Source organism: Vanessa cardui, chromosome 2 (genome assembly GCF_905220365.1).
Source record: "Vanessa cardui chromosome 2, ilVanCard2.1, whole genome shotgun sequence".
NCBI classification, from domain to species: domain Eukaryota; kingdom Metazoa; phylum Arthropoda; class Insecta; order Lepidoptera; family Nymphalidae; genus Vanessa; species Vanessa cardui.
This window is the reverse complement of record NC_061124.1, coordinates 13354422-13371859: the sequence shown is the minus strand read 5'-3', so window position 1 is coordinate 13371859 and position 17438 is coordinate 13354422. Positions and strand designations below refer to the sequence as shown.

The 17438-nt window shown below is 31.9% G+C and overlaps 1 protein-coding gene across 1 annotated transcript in view; it reads left to right on the top strand.

Annotated features, from left to right (window-relative positions):
• LOC124535540 overlaps nucleotides 1-17438 on the top strand; it is a 77164-nt gene that overhangs the window by 56722 nt on the left and 3004 nt on the right. The window contains exons 3-8 of the mRNA XM_047111765.1: nucleotides 10102-10225; nucleotides 10809-10919; nucleotides 14107-14263; nucleotides 16009-16171; nucleotides 16321-16905; nucleotides 16999-17152. Coding sequence (XP_046967721.1) covers nucleotides 10102-10225; nucleotides 10809-10919; nucleotides 14107-14263; nucleotides 16009-16171; nucleotides 16321-16905; nucleotides 16999-17152 — 1294 coding nt within the window. The remainder of the gene's footprint in view (nucleotides 1-10101; nucleotides 10226-10808; nucleotides 10920-14106; nucleotides 14264-16008; nucleotides 16172-16320; nucleotides 16906-16998; nucleotides 17153-17438) is intronic.

Here is a 17438-nt window from a genome sequence, read left to right as displayed (position 1 = left end):
TTCTGCACACGTTAATTACGTAAATTGTGTCTGTAAATTTGAAATCGGAGATTTTTTTTTTTTAATAAATGGAATTAATTTTTTAACCAGTCAGGATTTCAATCATTGTCGAACTAAGGATAGCCAAGTGAAGCCATTTATATTGAAGTAGTTGTAGCCCATGGCTTCGGTCGCGTTATAGGGATAAGTCGTAAGGTGTTAGTGTTCTACTTCTTGGGTGTTCTAACTTGCTTCACTCAAAATATCATTAAATTCGGGTCCAGTAATTTAGCCGTGAAATAAAAACTAACAGCCAATTTCCCATCCATAATATTAGTATAGTTGTACGAAACGTTAATTGCGGTTTTATTGAGTAATCATAAGATAGATGACTATATCGTATCTCCATTTGTATTAATTCAGCAAACTTGCGCAGTCACATGAAATAAGTTTATACATATTAGCCTTTTGTAATAGGATGAATGATAAACGGACAAAAAACAACTTGTTTTTTTTATATTGCAACTTTATTTTTAGCGAGGGCACAGATTATGCAGTCAATGTCACGTGCGAAAAATAATTATTCATATATTTATAGAAAATTGAAAACAATCTCGTTTATTTTAAACGTAGGTATCGCAAATAATCTTTCAATAATAATTAATAGCGAATGCCAAAGTTAATTACGTAGGCGCGCTCCGACTTGTTCGGTTCAATATGATCTCAGTTCTAAATGTCAAAATAAAGCGTATTTTCGGACTTAAACTCGAATCGTGATTTATAGATATAAATTTATTATTCATTAGCCATTCGACTATGCTCGGCGTAAATAAATATTGATGAAAATAAATTTACAAAAGTAGTTAAAGTATTTACCATATTTCACTGAGTAATGTTGTGCTCCAATTTGAAGGATTATTGAGGTCGAAAAATTTAAGGTAGGAATATACCAACTCCTTAATCTTTTTTATTAGTGGCGCATTGGCGATGTAAGGAATTGTAATTGTTAAACAGTTGTGACCACTTAACATCAGGTTCACGTTTTCACCTAGCATTTTTCCAATCTTAATCGCGAAACCATGTCACACAGTGTTATTCCGAGACCCAAATACGGATTTTTTGACAAAACAATTCCTTAATACTTTAAATATTAGAAATAAAGATTTCTAGCAAATCTTATTTAATGTAAGTGGCTTGAATAAAAAGAAAATATTACGAACTTTCTATTTTAATTTTTGAATCAAAGAAGTATAATATTGAGTCTCGTAAGCATAAGATTAATATATACATATCAATTTAAAAAGTTAAACGCTACAAATAGACCAAAATAAAAATATGTATTTACGGTACATTGTCTTTAAATTATTCTTCAAACACACTGTTTTACAACTAAGTGCTGTTATTATAATAACATATTAACCTATACTTTGTGAAATGAACGATGACAGATACGATTTATTAAAAAAAAAATAAGTGGTGTTGCCATATCAAGATCATAATTTAAATGCTTCACGCATGTGTTCTTCCATGTTAGAGCACGCGATCATTACAATGTTATCTTTATTAAAACAAACTATTACAAATTATATACATTTCCGTAATATTTAACATTCGATTTGCATTATTTTTTCAAATGTACATAGTCAATTGTAGCCTTATGTAAACTGAGTTTTTGTTCGTAAACTTTTTATGGAATATTTTTGCATAAATATTATCAACAGTACTACTATTTAGCGCGAAGATTTAAGATATTTAACGCGAAATTGAATGTACTATACTTAAACTTTCACAATAATGGACCCGAAATTACTCTTAATCTTTTCACACGGTTGTTTTGGATATACCTCTTGTTTCTTATAATACAAACAAACAGAATATCGTAAATCTAATATAAACGCTACTTTAAACCATCAATATAGAAATGAAGTTAAAACAAGAAAAAACCTGAACAAAAAGTACTGTTACATAGCAAAAAGAAAAATGTCTAATATAATTGCGATAACCCCTCAACTGAAGATAATAGCTACGATGCTCAAAGTAGTTTTCTTTTTAAATACACAATTAAATGTAAACCATATATGTATAACTAAATAGACGAACTTATAAATTAAATTATTTAATTTTTTGCATTAATGACTTGGATTATATATAAAATTACCTACACTTTTTCATTTTTTATTATTTGAACTTGATTTTAATGACCTTTCGATAAACAGATAACCTTGCCAGTACATTGTAAAATGTTTAGTTTAAAATAAATTGAATATTAAAAATATGCGTGATAAGAAATTATGTATTAAGAAAAATAAAACATATCAATGATATCGGTGCATATCAATGAATAGCACACAGTGTATTATTATCGTTTCGCGAAGGTGTGGAATAGACAGGATATTTATCATAAAACGTATTTTTTATCATTTTTATCAAATAATATAATTTATCACTTGCATATGATTTCTTTATTATAGTACTGGAAAATAAATTGCCTACCTTATCGATATTATCTTTGACAAGAATTGCATTTTATTATTGACTGCCAAAAATATATTGAAACATGTCTTATATTTATCAATTGGTTGATAATCACATTTCTAAATTTTTATTTATTTATAACAAATTATAATTACTGAAAATGTGATACGTAATAATAATTAAACTAAAGGAAGATGTAATGAATTGTATTGCCCTAGTTTAAGTGAAGCTATTATACGTTGTCTTTGTAATGTATTATGCATGAACATTATCACAGAGCATACAACTTACTCACGAACCGCTATTTGCTTCGTTGTCAACGTAATCGAATATCAAAGAGCCGCTGTCAAACTGACATGAAAACAGTTATATTTGACATTAATGAGACGGTAATGTTTTGCGCAAACTAACATGTATAATCTGTAATCGATTTCTTGACAGTTAACATACTTGTTGTATGTCATTTGTTTGCAAATTAAGCGGCTGGTTCTCCATTTTACTTATTTAAGACACGTTAGTTTCATATATAACTTAAGAAACTTTAAATTTTGGTGCGTCATGCTCATTATTACTTGATGTCAAAAGTCGAAAAGGCGATTATTTAAATTGTTATGCTACAGTGTTCTTAAGTTATACGTTTTAGTAACTTCATCATTATGGCATTTGCTACTGAAGAAATTGGGTATATAATGCTCTTCTCTCTTACTTAGATAGACTATATAATGACACTCTATTACATATTTTAATTACCATAAAAAATAAAGCATAAAAATGCTTTTTACATCTATGGCAAAGTTCACATTCAAACAGTTTTATAAAATGACCTATCTTAATATAAAAAGCAACCTCAAAGTAAACTACAAAAACATCCACTTCATGACATCTGTGACATACAAAAATTTTACGTTTTACACAAAAATCATAATCAAGTTCATATGTAAGCTACACAAAAACTTAAAAAAACTCAAAAAAAAAACGCAACAATTTTCTGTACAGGATGAAGTAATTTTATCGGAAATGTCTCCGAATAAGAGAAACCAGCAGAACTTCCGATCCGTTTCACGTACTATAAAAGGGATAAATGTATTCATACCCATATCGGTCAGAATCACGAAATATTTACAAACAATTCCTAAAAGGACAGAAAAAGTTAACTTCCCTAACAATAGTGCTATCGATTAGCATTCGCATTTTCCTCATGCCTGTCGTGAAATTGTTTGAACCGAGTATCATAGTGGCGTGTAAGCACTGAAGGCAATAAAAATCGTTTTAGGTGATGCGTGAAAATGTTTGGATTTAAAACATCAATCGCCCGTGAATAACTTTTCTTTATTTCCGTCTTTCTATGATTTTTTATTGCCCCGACGGACACGTAAATATTATGTAACTGTGTCTTAGAGAAAAAATATCCAAGGAATTGGGTTAGTGATTAACTGCTTTGTAAATGTTTTATTGACATCTTTGTTTTTGGACGGCACGATATCGGAAATGAACGTGATAAATTATTGCGATCGTTGTAAACATACGCGATGCTACATGTTATGTAACTGCCTTGGTCTATGGTATGTGAAACGATAGTTATTACGTGAAGATCTATTTTCCTCTTGATGTTTGTTTGAGTACTCTCTCTAGCCGTTGTTCAGAATTGGAGCATACGCATAATTATTATGAGTTTTAGTACAGTACGCGAATCTCTGACCCAGTTAAAGTACGACTACAACACGTTTTGAATTTTAAATAGAACGTCATTATGTAAATTGTTCAGAAGTGGAGACGAACGAGGGGAAAAGAAATTTATCAGAGCTGTAAATAGTTGTAGCGAATTCTTTGGGTAACGTTATATGTTGGTATGTTACTCACTATTGTATACCATTGTTGTACGACTGTCATAGTTTATATGATGAATACGGATCTTCGCTATTTCCAGTCCTGGGCAAGGGTTTGATACTGAAACAACTCCCCTCAATGTAAACAAAGTCGTAAAAAAAATATATTTTGTCTGATGTGTTAGATTTTTGTTCTCTATTACTTATTTTATTCACTTATTTAGTTTTTGTATAACAAGTTTTTTTCATTCAATCATATAATAATTTGTGCAGACGGCCCGAGGCAGGTAACCCCTTTGTTTTCCCAGACAACGTGACTTGTGCGAACATGTACGTTCTTGTATTTTAACGCTCATTCAACTTGCAAGATGAAATCTCCGTACGTCATCGATTAATATCGTAGACTTGGAAATATGTGTCTGTATAACCGCTGCTCTATCATGGCCAAACTATTGAATCGAATATTTAATAAAATTTCGTATGAAGTGAGCTGGAATTCCAAGGAAGTCTGACCAGCGCCTAAACGTGAGCAAAGCCGCGGGCGTTAACTACTTATTACCTTTTTATAAGAATGCTACTGGAATAAATATATCTTTTAATAAAGCATATTTATGATTTTGGTTTATATTTTAAGTTGACTTATATATATACAGTTTAAGGTGTGCATTGCAAATCTCGGTTTTTGTCTTTAGCAATAACACAACTGTTTCGTATCTTTTGCCATCTTATCTTCATTTATATCGTCTATAAATTCCATGAATATGATAAATGTATTAAATCGATAAAATTTCTAAACAATGATAAATAAGTAAATGATATTTTATTCTTTGATACAATTGTTAGGCATTTTAATTAATTATAATATCTAATTAATATAGAGACATATGAGTTAGATCCAGCATACGTCGTCGGGACAAAAGTGTGTTTTAATTAAATCTGCATGTCATTTACGTGAAGAGATATGTTTGTTTATTTCAAATAATAGGAAAGCAGAGGCCTAATATAATTGCAAATATTCATTACCATTCGTAAGCATTAATTATCGATGATTTGCAAACTTTGAGACTTAAGATGTTGAATCGTTGGTCTGTATACTGGTTTAGTACTTATAAAATCGGAACACCTCAACATTAGTTACTTACCCTGATGGGTTTATTCAAAGCTCCAGTGAAAATGTAGTGTTAGGAAATTCCGATATACTTTATTTATTAATGTGTGTATGTAGATGATGTCAAAAGCGCTTGATGTCTACCCAACAGATATACGCCCAAATGTTGGCATCATGATTTCATTATATTCTCTGGTAACCAATAATTTATTTTTCATATGAGTAATTCGTATATATTACTCTAGAACAGTTACTAGTTTTTTATGAAAACAATACGGAATTGTGATCGATTTTTAAAACTTTTTAGTATCTAAATGACAATTGCAATACAAACTTTATAAAAATACTGCTATGGCACTGGACATGCACTGCATGATTGACAGTGATTGACAGCTGACTAATTATTAAATAACGAATGCATACGAATAATTGTAAATCGATCAGCAGTAATCGTAGCTAGCTTACTATTTTTTTTTTAATTTATAAAGGTAGTTCACACGTTTATGCGACATTTAAACTTTTTTTATAACATTTCTTCTCAGCGTCAATTTAAGTATTGTTATTAAGTTTTAGTGCTAATTTAATAATATATTGTACTGAGTGTTGATGTACATTTCCTTACGATGTTTTCCTTCGTCGCCGTGCAATATAATTATAAACACAAAGTAATCACATAAGAAAGCGACGACATCCCTTAATAATTCACTTACTCTGCCATTAAGCTTTCTGGTCTTTTAAAACAAAAGTAGTACCTACTATCAACTTTCCCGTAAAATATATATGTGCACGTAAATATTGCATAAGGAATTACTAAACTAAGTTTTATTTATTTATAAAGATTAATTAAAATATCAGTGTGCACTGAACCTAATAGTTTCCACGCATGACGGCGAGTGTGTGCACGCGACATTATCGCGAAGGCGCGAGCAATAAGTAGACGCGGTCAATGGACCGAATACGTTATGATAAATACTTGCGTAATTCACTAAACACTTTTACTTAAAAATAATTTATAAAATTATTAATAATTAAAATTTAAAAAACGAAAACAAGTAGTAAGATATAAGGAAACTTTAACAAAAAACGTAACCACAGATAAAATCTTGTCTTAAGATAATATTTTGTAATAAATACTAAATACTTATTAGATCTTCATTACACAATTATATTCAGATATAACAAGATAAAATAGTAATAAATATATTAAAGTAAATTTTTATTAATTTAATTCTATGTGTAAAAAATCAACATGGCGGTTCTGTCAGTGGGTCAAAACGGTAATGAATCGTAATCGAACATAAATCCACGTTATCTTAGTCTATATTTTAAAATAAACCATATTTTACTATCAACGTGAGCTACCGACGCACGAGCTATTTTAAACGCTTGATAAACAACACCGCGATACTCGGATCACGCATTTTCTGATAATATTGTATATGATTTATTTTCCAAAGGACATAAGACGTATCGGTATTCAACTGTCATTCAACCTTTTATAAATTAGAATATGTGACGATATGTCATGATGTACTCAATACTTTGTAGCGGCTACTATTACTTATTCTTTAATCGAATTCATATACATACTAAAATTTGAGGGTAGATTTTTGTGCAGGGCCGTCTGGGTAGTACCCACCACTTATCAAAAATCTTTTGATGGATGAATTAACCAGTGTAATCAGAGGCACAAAAGACATCTTACTTGCTGATGTTAGTGGAGAATTGGCGTTGTTAGGAATGGTTAATATATTTGACAGCGACAATGTCTATGGGCAGCTGAGACCACATACAATCAGGTGGTCCATATGTCTGATCACCGATATCAATGATAAAATAAATTCTGGGTTAAAAAAAAAAATCTTGTAAAATTTATCACAATATATTAAGTTAGTCGATGTAATCTGTAGGCTTCGTATCTTGTCATCTATGGATTTTACTATATAAAGGAATATATAAATATCTTACCCCTTGAAGGCTGGATGTATAGCGCCCCTCAACTCTTATTAATACGAAGCATTCAGCCGACAACGCTATGACAAAATTAGCATTCTAGCCAAGGGCGTTTATCCGAAGTCAGTTAATTGTAAACATTACAAAATATTGTGTAAATATATATTTACTACACTAGAAGAAAAAATGCTATAAATACGACAGTAACTCTGTCTATCAGTGTGTTGTCCTTTCCCGGCCAAACTATTGGTCCGAATTCTTACAAATAACTTAAACATTCTATGCAATAGACTATTTGACAATGCGAAAAATATATTGAGAGTTATTGTAATCAGTGTATATTATGAGTTTAAAAATGGTTATTTACTAACGAAAGTTGAAAATAATTACTTAATTTATTCAAAAATCCATAAATAAAAATGCATTTTTTCAAACGTTTGTCACGCGAAACAAAACGCTCCTTATTGACCGGGCTTATGATGAAGTCACTTTCTTGTAAACATTGCTTTTCTACTGTATGTCCCACAGATTAAAATACAGGAAAGTGACGTCACCGACCCCATTGCAGCGCCAAGTAGCGTTTTTGCGCGCTATTTAAATATGGAATTTTTAATATGATATTTTTAGGCAAATATATACTAGAAATAAAAAACACAACTTTCACTGGGTTCCTTAACGTCTACTAAATAATATAAAATGGATTTTAAAAACCAGTCAAATAGTCAATTCACATTAATACATTGATTGAACCCTTGTATGTTAGATAGAATCGATTCTCTAACAGCTTATATGAATTAAATAATTTCATAAGCATCTCTTATACACTTGGACAGCTTAAGTAGAAAATGAACTAATCAATACTCTATCGATTGCTCATACAGAAGTAATATGATGCTCAAGTGAATCCACACATGTGGTGCCATTCCGCGGTTCGTATGCGACTACAATATATTTATAACTTAATGTTATACTCTCTTACGATTAAAGAAAAAATACTATTTTATTTTTAATATTTAAATTCTTAACTTAGACTTATATAATTTCAAGTGAATATCGTAAGAAATACCGATTAATTATCTGTGGATCAATAATAAATACAAAACTATAATTGCAGATTTTTACATATTCGTACATTCGTGCAAAGAATTATAAATTTTGAGATTATAATATCCAAGGGATGACGCCTATCATAAAAATTGCTTTGAAGATTTTTTTTATATTTCGCAAATGTAGCTACATTTGCGAAATTATAAAAAAAAATCTTATTATTTTATTTTTTATTTTATTGGTATTTTTATACTTTCTGTAACTTCAGATTTCTTCTCTATCCTCATACTATGATATAAAGGATATACCGGCATCCTCCACCAAGATCATCCTATTCTTGATTTTAAGCAAAATATAATGTAATTTTAAATAGGTAATATTTATAGGAAAAATAAATTCATGGCGTGCTGTATGTCAGTGCAGTACGACACAACTTAGATGTAGCATCGGCAAAATTCATAAAACCGTTCTACTAGCTACATCTAAGTTACGTCGTAATATACCTATGATAAAACGAGCTTACAAAATATATCACGTATGTGGCTATTGGTTATTAATGATACTACCATTAACAAGTACTGCACATAGTAATCGGTGACATTGATCATAAGGAAATAATAATAACATACAAAATAATGTATGTATCTTGTTATTTCTTGTTTTGTATGAATGCTGTGTCTTTGTTTGTTTATATTTCTAACATGCTTTACTATATAATTAAAGAGTTGATGACATTTGTGGCACACTGTGCAGTGTGCGACATTAAGTACATTTAATCGATTTAAAAAAAAAAAATTAAATCGATCCGACGACATGGTAATTCTACAAAAATCAACAACAGTTGAAAACCACAGGTGTTTTTATATTGAAAATTAATATAAGTAGATTAAAAAAAATACTTTTTACAGTTAAGGCAGGCAGTAAGTCGTTGCTCCATTGTTTCAATTCAAAATGTGAATATCGTGTTAAAAAAAAAAAAACTAAAATTGTTATCTGCAGACAAATTGCAATTTGCAGAAAAATAAAAGGATATAAATTTAACGCAATTATTATACGGAATAATGACTAGTATCATTCCCCATATGAAGTATCATATCGGTTTCATAGTAAATCGTATAATTATACCTCGTTAAAAATATACCTGGAAAAGCACTCGCTTTAAATCAATTTAGCAGGATATATATTAATACAAGATAAATTGTTAACATATATTTGTAAAATAAAACAGAATTATGTACTACTAGATAGCCGGTAGTTGAAACGGCAGCCATTAAAATCTATAAAAAATTAACGATCAATGGACAGCATTCCTCGTTAACTCTAATTAATGTAAAACAAAAAACTGCCCGCAACATAAATTAACATTGTATTCCAATATATTATGACTGGTAAACAACGATAAAAAAAAAGATACAATATATTTTTTAAGATTTTTTAAAAACCTCTGTATTACTACATTCAATCATAAATATTTACAACTCTATGTAATATGATATAATATTACAAAATACTTAGCAGAATTTCTCATTTAATTACATATCCAATTTTAATTAATTATAAGCTTCAGTAATAACTTACTTAATAAAATCAATCTTAACTTTTATCTCCTTTGTACAATTATCCAATTACTTATGGTATTATCCTCCCTAATATTTCGCTTTTCTATTGAATTTTCTTATTATTTAATTCAATATATTTTCCTCTTTGTTTCAGAGTTCTTTAGAAAACTCCTGCAGCTCTCACGGGAAGAGTTCCACGCCATGTTTAAACGCACCTACGGCATGATTTACGAACAACACACGTATGTCTTCGAGCAATTGTTCGAGCAATTGGAAAGGTACAAATTATTCAAAATCACTTACAAGAACTTTTTTATGTTATAATGTTTTGAGAAGAGCACTTTTGCTATGTTAATCTTTTTGTCATTGAAGACAAAAATATAATATTATCTTTGTTATCTGTCGTCAATAGCAATAAATTATCTAGGTTGTGTAAAATATTGACATTTGTTTTGAGTAAGCTTATGTACATGTATTACACATATTCATTTACATATTTGCCTATATCTGAAGTCTCACGATCGGCAGCACATTGACATCGTAAGGCATTGCTAATCCTCTGTATATTGGCATGTGCGTGACCAGAGACAAGTGGGCACCCTCTTCTGATCTGCTTTCTAACTATCTATACAAAAAGATGATAAAGAATCTGTTATAAACAAAAGTAATAGAAGATAAAAGAGAAAAATCAATCGCCTAATTGTTATTTTTTTATTCAAACATTTAATTATCATCTATTCCTTAGATTTTATATTTCGAATCAGACAATTGCTGTACAGATAGATCTCTTTTGAGATCTTATAATATTGAAAATGTAGTTCTCAAAAGCCAAAGATTTTGATACTATAACGATGCTTACAGGTATTACACCCGAGGCGATAACGACTTTGACGAAATGATGGACGGTTTCTTCGGAATTCTCTACCAGAAGATGTTTACGGTGCTCAACTCACAATACAGCTTCGACGAGAAGTAAGTGCTATTATACTAGCCATAATTAACTATTTGCTTGCTTTAAACTTCATAAAAGCGGACAGTAAGAAGTATTAAAATATTTTCCAAAATAGCTACCCCAAAAATTTGGGTGAAGTACTCAAATAAATTCTTATCATTATTTAATTGAGCTCGTTCAATGTGGACAGCTGTAGATACGATTCGCAAGTGAAATTACTATTTTCATACCTCAAATTCGATATATGTATTTGAGTTACCTCCTTAACATGACCTTAGACAGTTGATATAATTTCAAACAACATCCCGGGAATACTTCCATTTCCCAGAAAAATGCGATAAATATAGACGCATGACAGTAATCTTTTTTCAGTTCGTTTCACATTTTGGCAAGTTTACAAAATGCACCAAAGATACAAATCCGTTTTGTCCAATCAATTTAGGAAATATGTATTTAGCTATTTTATAATCAATTGTACCATCGGATTGTCTAATCAACGTAATTAATTCAGTCAACGTTCCAATTACATAAAACAACGCACACTCAAGTGATTTAAACTTGACGCCTAAAGGTACATCAGGAGCTAACCACTCCATAATGTTATCATTACCATTTTTAACACTATGGTCTATTATCGTTACAGAAGTTTATTTATGTTTTCAAATAAACTGTCAGCTCTAAGTGTTTTATAGATCTGTCTTCAAACAGCACTTCCGTGAACATACATGTTCGACTTCAACGAATATGTATTCTTATGTCTTTATTTTAAGGACTACAATGGCATGCGTGATCCCTTGTGACCAATGACATTTCTTCTAATAGCTGAGATCAATAGTGCGATTCGTCATTCGTGTACGCAATTATAACTTTAATTACGGGTCCATAAAATCTGTACTACATTATAATATATGTGTATGTTTAGAAAATAAATCTGCTGTTCTAAGGAGTTCCTTTGTGTCAATTAAATGTACTTAGAATTAAAATGAGGAAATTGAAAACACGAAAGTTACTAGCACTAGACATATGGCCGCAATTTGTAGAAGCAGAAATATTTATAAAATTAACGTCATTATTATTCAGAGTAAAGATGAGTTTTATTCCTCAGGCGAAGTAATTATTCTGTACGTTTCATAGAACATCAAAGAGCGTCAAAAAATAAGAAATCTTTGCACTGAATAAGCCACGTGTTTATTGTATATTCGTTATTTAAAAATGTATTCGTTACATGTGCTATTAGTTCGCAACGTTTATTCTACGAAGTACGAACGTTGCCTTTTGTTCTATCCGGTCAATTATGCTTTATGCTTTTGCTTTTGTTGTTTTTTTTTACTTTTTTAAATAAATTTTAAGATTCGCTACTTTTGACATTGACATATATTCTCATTTAAACAAATTATTGAAATGCTGTTAAGAGTAAGATAAATCTTCATTATGTAATCTAATCAAACATTAAAATATACAACTTTTAAAACGTTGTAAGCGACTTTAATTTCATGGCGCTTACGCTGCTCGTTCATGATAGTATAACAATACGTGCTCCCTATAGATTTCATGGCCTTGAAATTAATAAATTATTAGCTATTGTTGTATTACAGTATTATTATGTAGTTATTTAATCAATTGAACAAGAAGTAATATCACTTATTTCATAGTTTCATACTTTGACAAAGTTTTGCGGAAATATAAGCGTTGCTTTATACGCGAATGAATAATTGGCAAAGCTGTACCATAGGTGCAGCTGTAGCTATACTACAGGTGTACGGACTGCAGTTCAGTATAATCATACAGTTAGTGTAAGAATCGATTTAGTGCTTCCAATATATATATATGGATGCTTTTTGATTATTCGGAAGTTACGGGAAACCCCGATATTACTTAAACCTAAAATACTTTTCTTAAAATTTTAATCTTCATTAATTTACCTTTATTGTCTCATATTTCGTTTTTTTTTAAATCTTTTCCGAGACCAAGTTGAGATATTCCTTATAATAACAAATTTAGTCATATTCTCTTTAAAAAGTTCAGCCTGTTTATCTAGTTTTAAATAATTTAAATGAATTGGTAACTATATATTTTGTTTATTAGTCATCGATTCATCAGCTTATAATAAAACCAAAACTCAATATAATGACGGCTTTGTATAAACAGGATACAAATTTAAATATTCAATTTCACGATCATGTTACTAGATGTCTAAAACTATCTTATTGACTTGGGATACATATCAACAAAATAAGAAACATTTGCTAATAGATTTTCTATAAAGATTACTATACTACATAATTCATGCAATATTATCTTGGTATAGTCATTGATTATATTTTCTTGTAACGTATCAAAGGAAACAATCGTAGGTACCAACATTATTAAACGTTTATAGTACGACACAACTTAGATGTGGCATCGGCAAATTCAATTAAACCGACTACTGCCGATTAAACAACCAATAGAAATAGCTCCCCATCGCGCTATTCGACACTATAGACACGCTACAGATTCTCGCGTCATTTCTACCCGAGAAGGCATGTAAATCGAAGTGTCATATGATATTACAAGTTATTACGTTTGTGTTTGATCCTATTCACATAAGAATTAGTATTGATAATTTGAGATAGCGTACTTAATTCGGATGTGATCGGTTTTTCGAATTTGCCGATGCTACATCTAAGTTGTGTCGTACTATACAAGTCTGAGTTACTAAGTAGGCTGGCGACGGAATATCAATGAAAACTTTAGAAGACGGCAATTGTTTCATCCGCTTATTACGTATTTTCTGGAATCGTCTGCTCCTCATACATTGCATCATTGTCTTCGTTGTCATTTACGAGTAATTTATTAATGCCTATGGCTTAATTTTCTGCAATTCAATAAAATTAGGTTAAAGCAAAAAGTAATCTTACTGCAAATATCCGACTGTGTTCTGAATGCTTTCGATCAGATTAATCATATCCCTTTTCTAAAGTAAAAAAATACATTTTCTACAACCACGTGATTTTATTCATTATTAGTTTCGATTTTTTTTTTCTATATTACGCAATTACATCACCTTAATCCCATAGAAGAAATAATTGCTTTTAACAATTTCATTAAAATGATTTTTGCCAATTTAATTTTTGGCACCTCATCGACGTGGATATAATCCGCCCTTATGCATGTATTTGCCGTCGATAATAGATGAGTTTTTTTTAATTGTTTCTTCCTTGGCAGGTATTTGAAATGTGTGAACGAACACATGCGAGACATCCAACCATTTGAAGATGTGCCCTCGAAACTGTCAGTACAGCTTCGACGTGCTTTCGTTGCCACTCGCACTTTCCACAAAGCACTGCGAGCTGGCGCGGACGTCGTCAGGAGTATGATGCAGGTTTGTTACGATCATAAAACATGTTCTAGAAATCATAAAACTGAGTTCTAAAAACTCAACAAACAAATCCAAGTACGCGACTACATTATCAATATCCTAGCAATAACAGGAAGTTATAATTTATCATGTAATAAAGTAAAGTGCTTGTATTTTACAAGTGTGTACTTGAATTAAATATAATCTTTGATGTATTCATTATTGTACTTAAAAAAGATGTATTGATACCATTAAACACCTGTACAGAATAGAAATGTGTTTGTAATACCTATAAGCATAACAAATGGTTCAGAGAGTTGAGATTATCTTTCAAGAGTTAAATCATTTATTTTATTTATAGTATTGACGCAATCGTCATCATATTAAAAATATAAAATTGTGGCTTAAGTTTACATTGATCGCAACAGTAAGTAAAGCATAAATGAGATCAAAAGATGTAACGATTTATATCAGGATCGTAATGTCTGTCAAGTGGAAAACTCAACTTTTCTGACATATTATAATTATATTTACTATCTAAAAACTTATCAAAGAATACAATATACTGGCAGTAAGGTACAGCCTTTCGTACAAGTAACGCATCTTTGCCAGTAAAACGAGTATTTTGATTCCGGTGAATCATGTGAATGTCTTTTCCTTACCATCTGTCAGAGGAAGAGTTTACTACACTTCCTCTGACAGAGATGTTATCTAATCCAAATATCATGAAATCTAACTGAAAAGTATACTTCTGCACGATCAACCTTACATAATCTAAATGATGTAAAGATAAATATATAAAAACAATACAAGAAAACATTTCGAGTTAGCAGCAAGCATTGCCTTAAATGGGTGACCATTAAGATACGATTTGCCTACTGACCTCGAGACTTCGCACACCAGAACAACATCATATCAAGTTTGGTACTTCAGGGACACTCGAAACTCATAAGCATTCCATATAAAACTCAATTCTCTATTGTGTTTTGTCGCATATTGCTTTAAGGATCGTACTATGCAAATAGCTGTCGCGAAATTCGGCGCTGAATGTATAAAATCTTATCAATATTCGAGACAAGTAGCCCGACAGCAGAATAACGCCTTGGTAGCTGAATCATCCGTCCGTTGATCTCATTTGGCGCCAGATGACACATTGATGTGGCAATTAATATTATAATTATATAGAACATATTCACAAACGAACTTATGGGCACGAAATCAAATCGTCTTCGTAATAAGAACCGCTCATTACATTTGGTTCGTACATTTGGTAGATGATGTCATCGAAATAGCTAAGAATAAATATTATTTCCAATAAAAATATATGTTGTATGAAACGACACGAAATATTTTAAGAATTCATCATTCATCTCGCGCGCCGTAAAAGCTATGATTATACATATTAAATTAACATCCTTCGACAAAGGAATAACGACTTCGCAAGCATATGCTCATATTTGTCAGACATGTCCACATTCCGTTTAAGTTAAGACTTGGAATGTTGACCGACAATTATCTTGTACATGCAAGCCCTAAAGATCACATCAAGGCGAATGCGTGTATGTCAATGACGTAATCGTGAATCTTAGGGCAAATTCAAATGCAATATATTCAATTTACAAAGAATCCTGTCCTTATAGGAAACAATGACATACTGAGATTTGAAACTACTATTATTTTTTTAATAGAAGAAGATTATTATAAGATTTTCTGTTAAAGGGTAAGACAATTAAGACAATTTCATCAATAATTTTTGACACAATTTCCAGGTGGGAGTGACACAAGAGTGCGTGACAGCGTGGGCCAGACTTCGGTACTGCGGTACATGCTCAGGGCAGCAGCAACCCGCCTGCAGTCGGTATTGCCACAACGTTATAAAGGGCTGTCTACCCACTCATGCAGACTTGGGCGAACAGTGGGACGCTTATGTTGGTGAGGAATGATTAACTACGTTTTGACCTTTGATTTCTATGAAACTTTCTAACTATTTAAGATTAGTAAATTGATAAAAGGCTATTTCTTTTGTAACTGAATGACAAAGCTATGGTGATCATTATTTAACTTTAAAAATGTCATTCCAGATGCCGTAGAAAAAGTCGCCGACCGGCTACTTGGCCCATTCAACATAGCGATGGTAGTAGAACCTATCGACATTAAAATATCCGAAGCTATTATGAGCTTCCAGGAGCGCAACCAGGAGATCTCACAGAAAATCTTCTCTGGTTGTGGGAAACCAGTGTTGGGCGGAGGTGTCAGTACGGGTCCATTCTTCGCCCCGGATCGGAGTCGGCGTTTCGCCCGATCTGTCATTCCAGACTTCGATTGGAATCACAAATCTAACGATGTCGACGATTTCGAAATCGAGGCTTCATTCGAGAGTCTTGTAAACGAGGACCCGTCATTAATAAGCCTTCGGAGTCCCGAGGGTATTCGAAAAGCGACGGAGGAACTGGCCGAGCAGTCCAAATCTAGAGAACGTTTCCTCCAGTACATGAAAGGACAGATTAAATTAGAAGACTATGAAGAAAATGAGAGAAAAAAGAGGGACGCAGATCCGGACCCCGCGCCCGGTGGCGCTGAGATCGACTTCAAGTCGTATGAATTCGACGGCAAACGGGGCTCGAAGAAGAAGAAGCCGACGACTACCAAACCTGAAGATGGTCACGGTAAGTTCTTACTTGTTCAGTAGAATGGACAATCACATGCAAGGACACATTTTTTCATTTTATGTAATATACTAATATACTAAAACTGTACAGGCGCGGAGTCAGGCCCGGCACTGGAGCGTCTGGTGCGCGAGACACGCGCTCGCGTGCGGGCGTCGCGCCGCTACTGGTTGCACCTGCCCGCCGTGCTGTGCGCCAGCACCAGCGTCACCAGCGCGCCTTGTTTCAACGGCTCGCATGTCGCCAGGTGAGTGATCCATTTATTGGTGGCAATGTTCCTATCATGGCTATTAAAAGTTTGAGAAGAAACAAATTCTATAATTAATAACTAGAAAGTATTTATTTTGCTTACTTTAATTTTAAATATGCAAGGTGGGTAAGATAACTGGCTTGTATCTCCAAACGAAAAATTATAACCTCAAATCCTGTTCACAATGTTACCTAGATTCTTGAAATTAATTGAATATAGCGCTGAGTATGTTAAATACATATATATGTAGTCCGTACAACCACCACTCGGACTCTATGAAAGA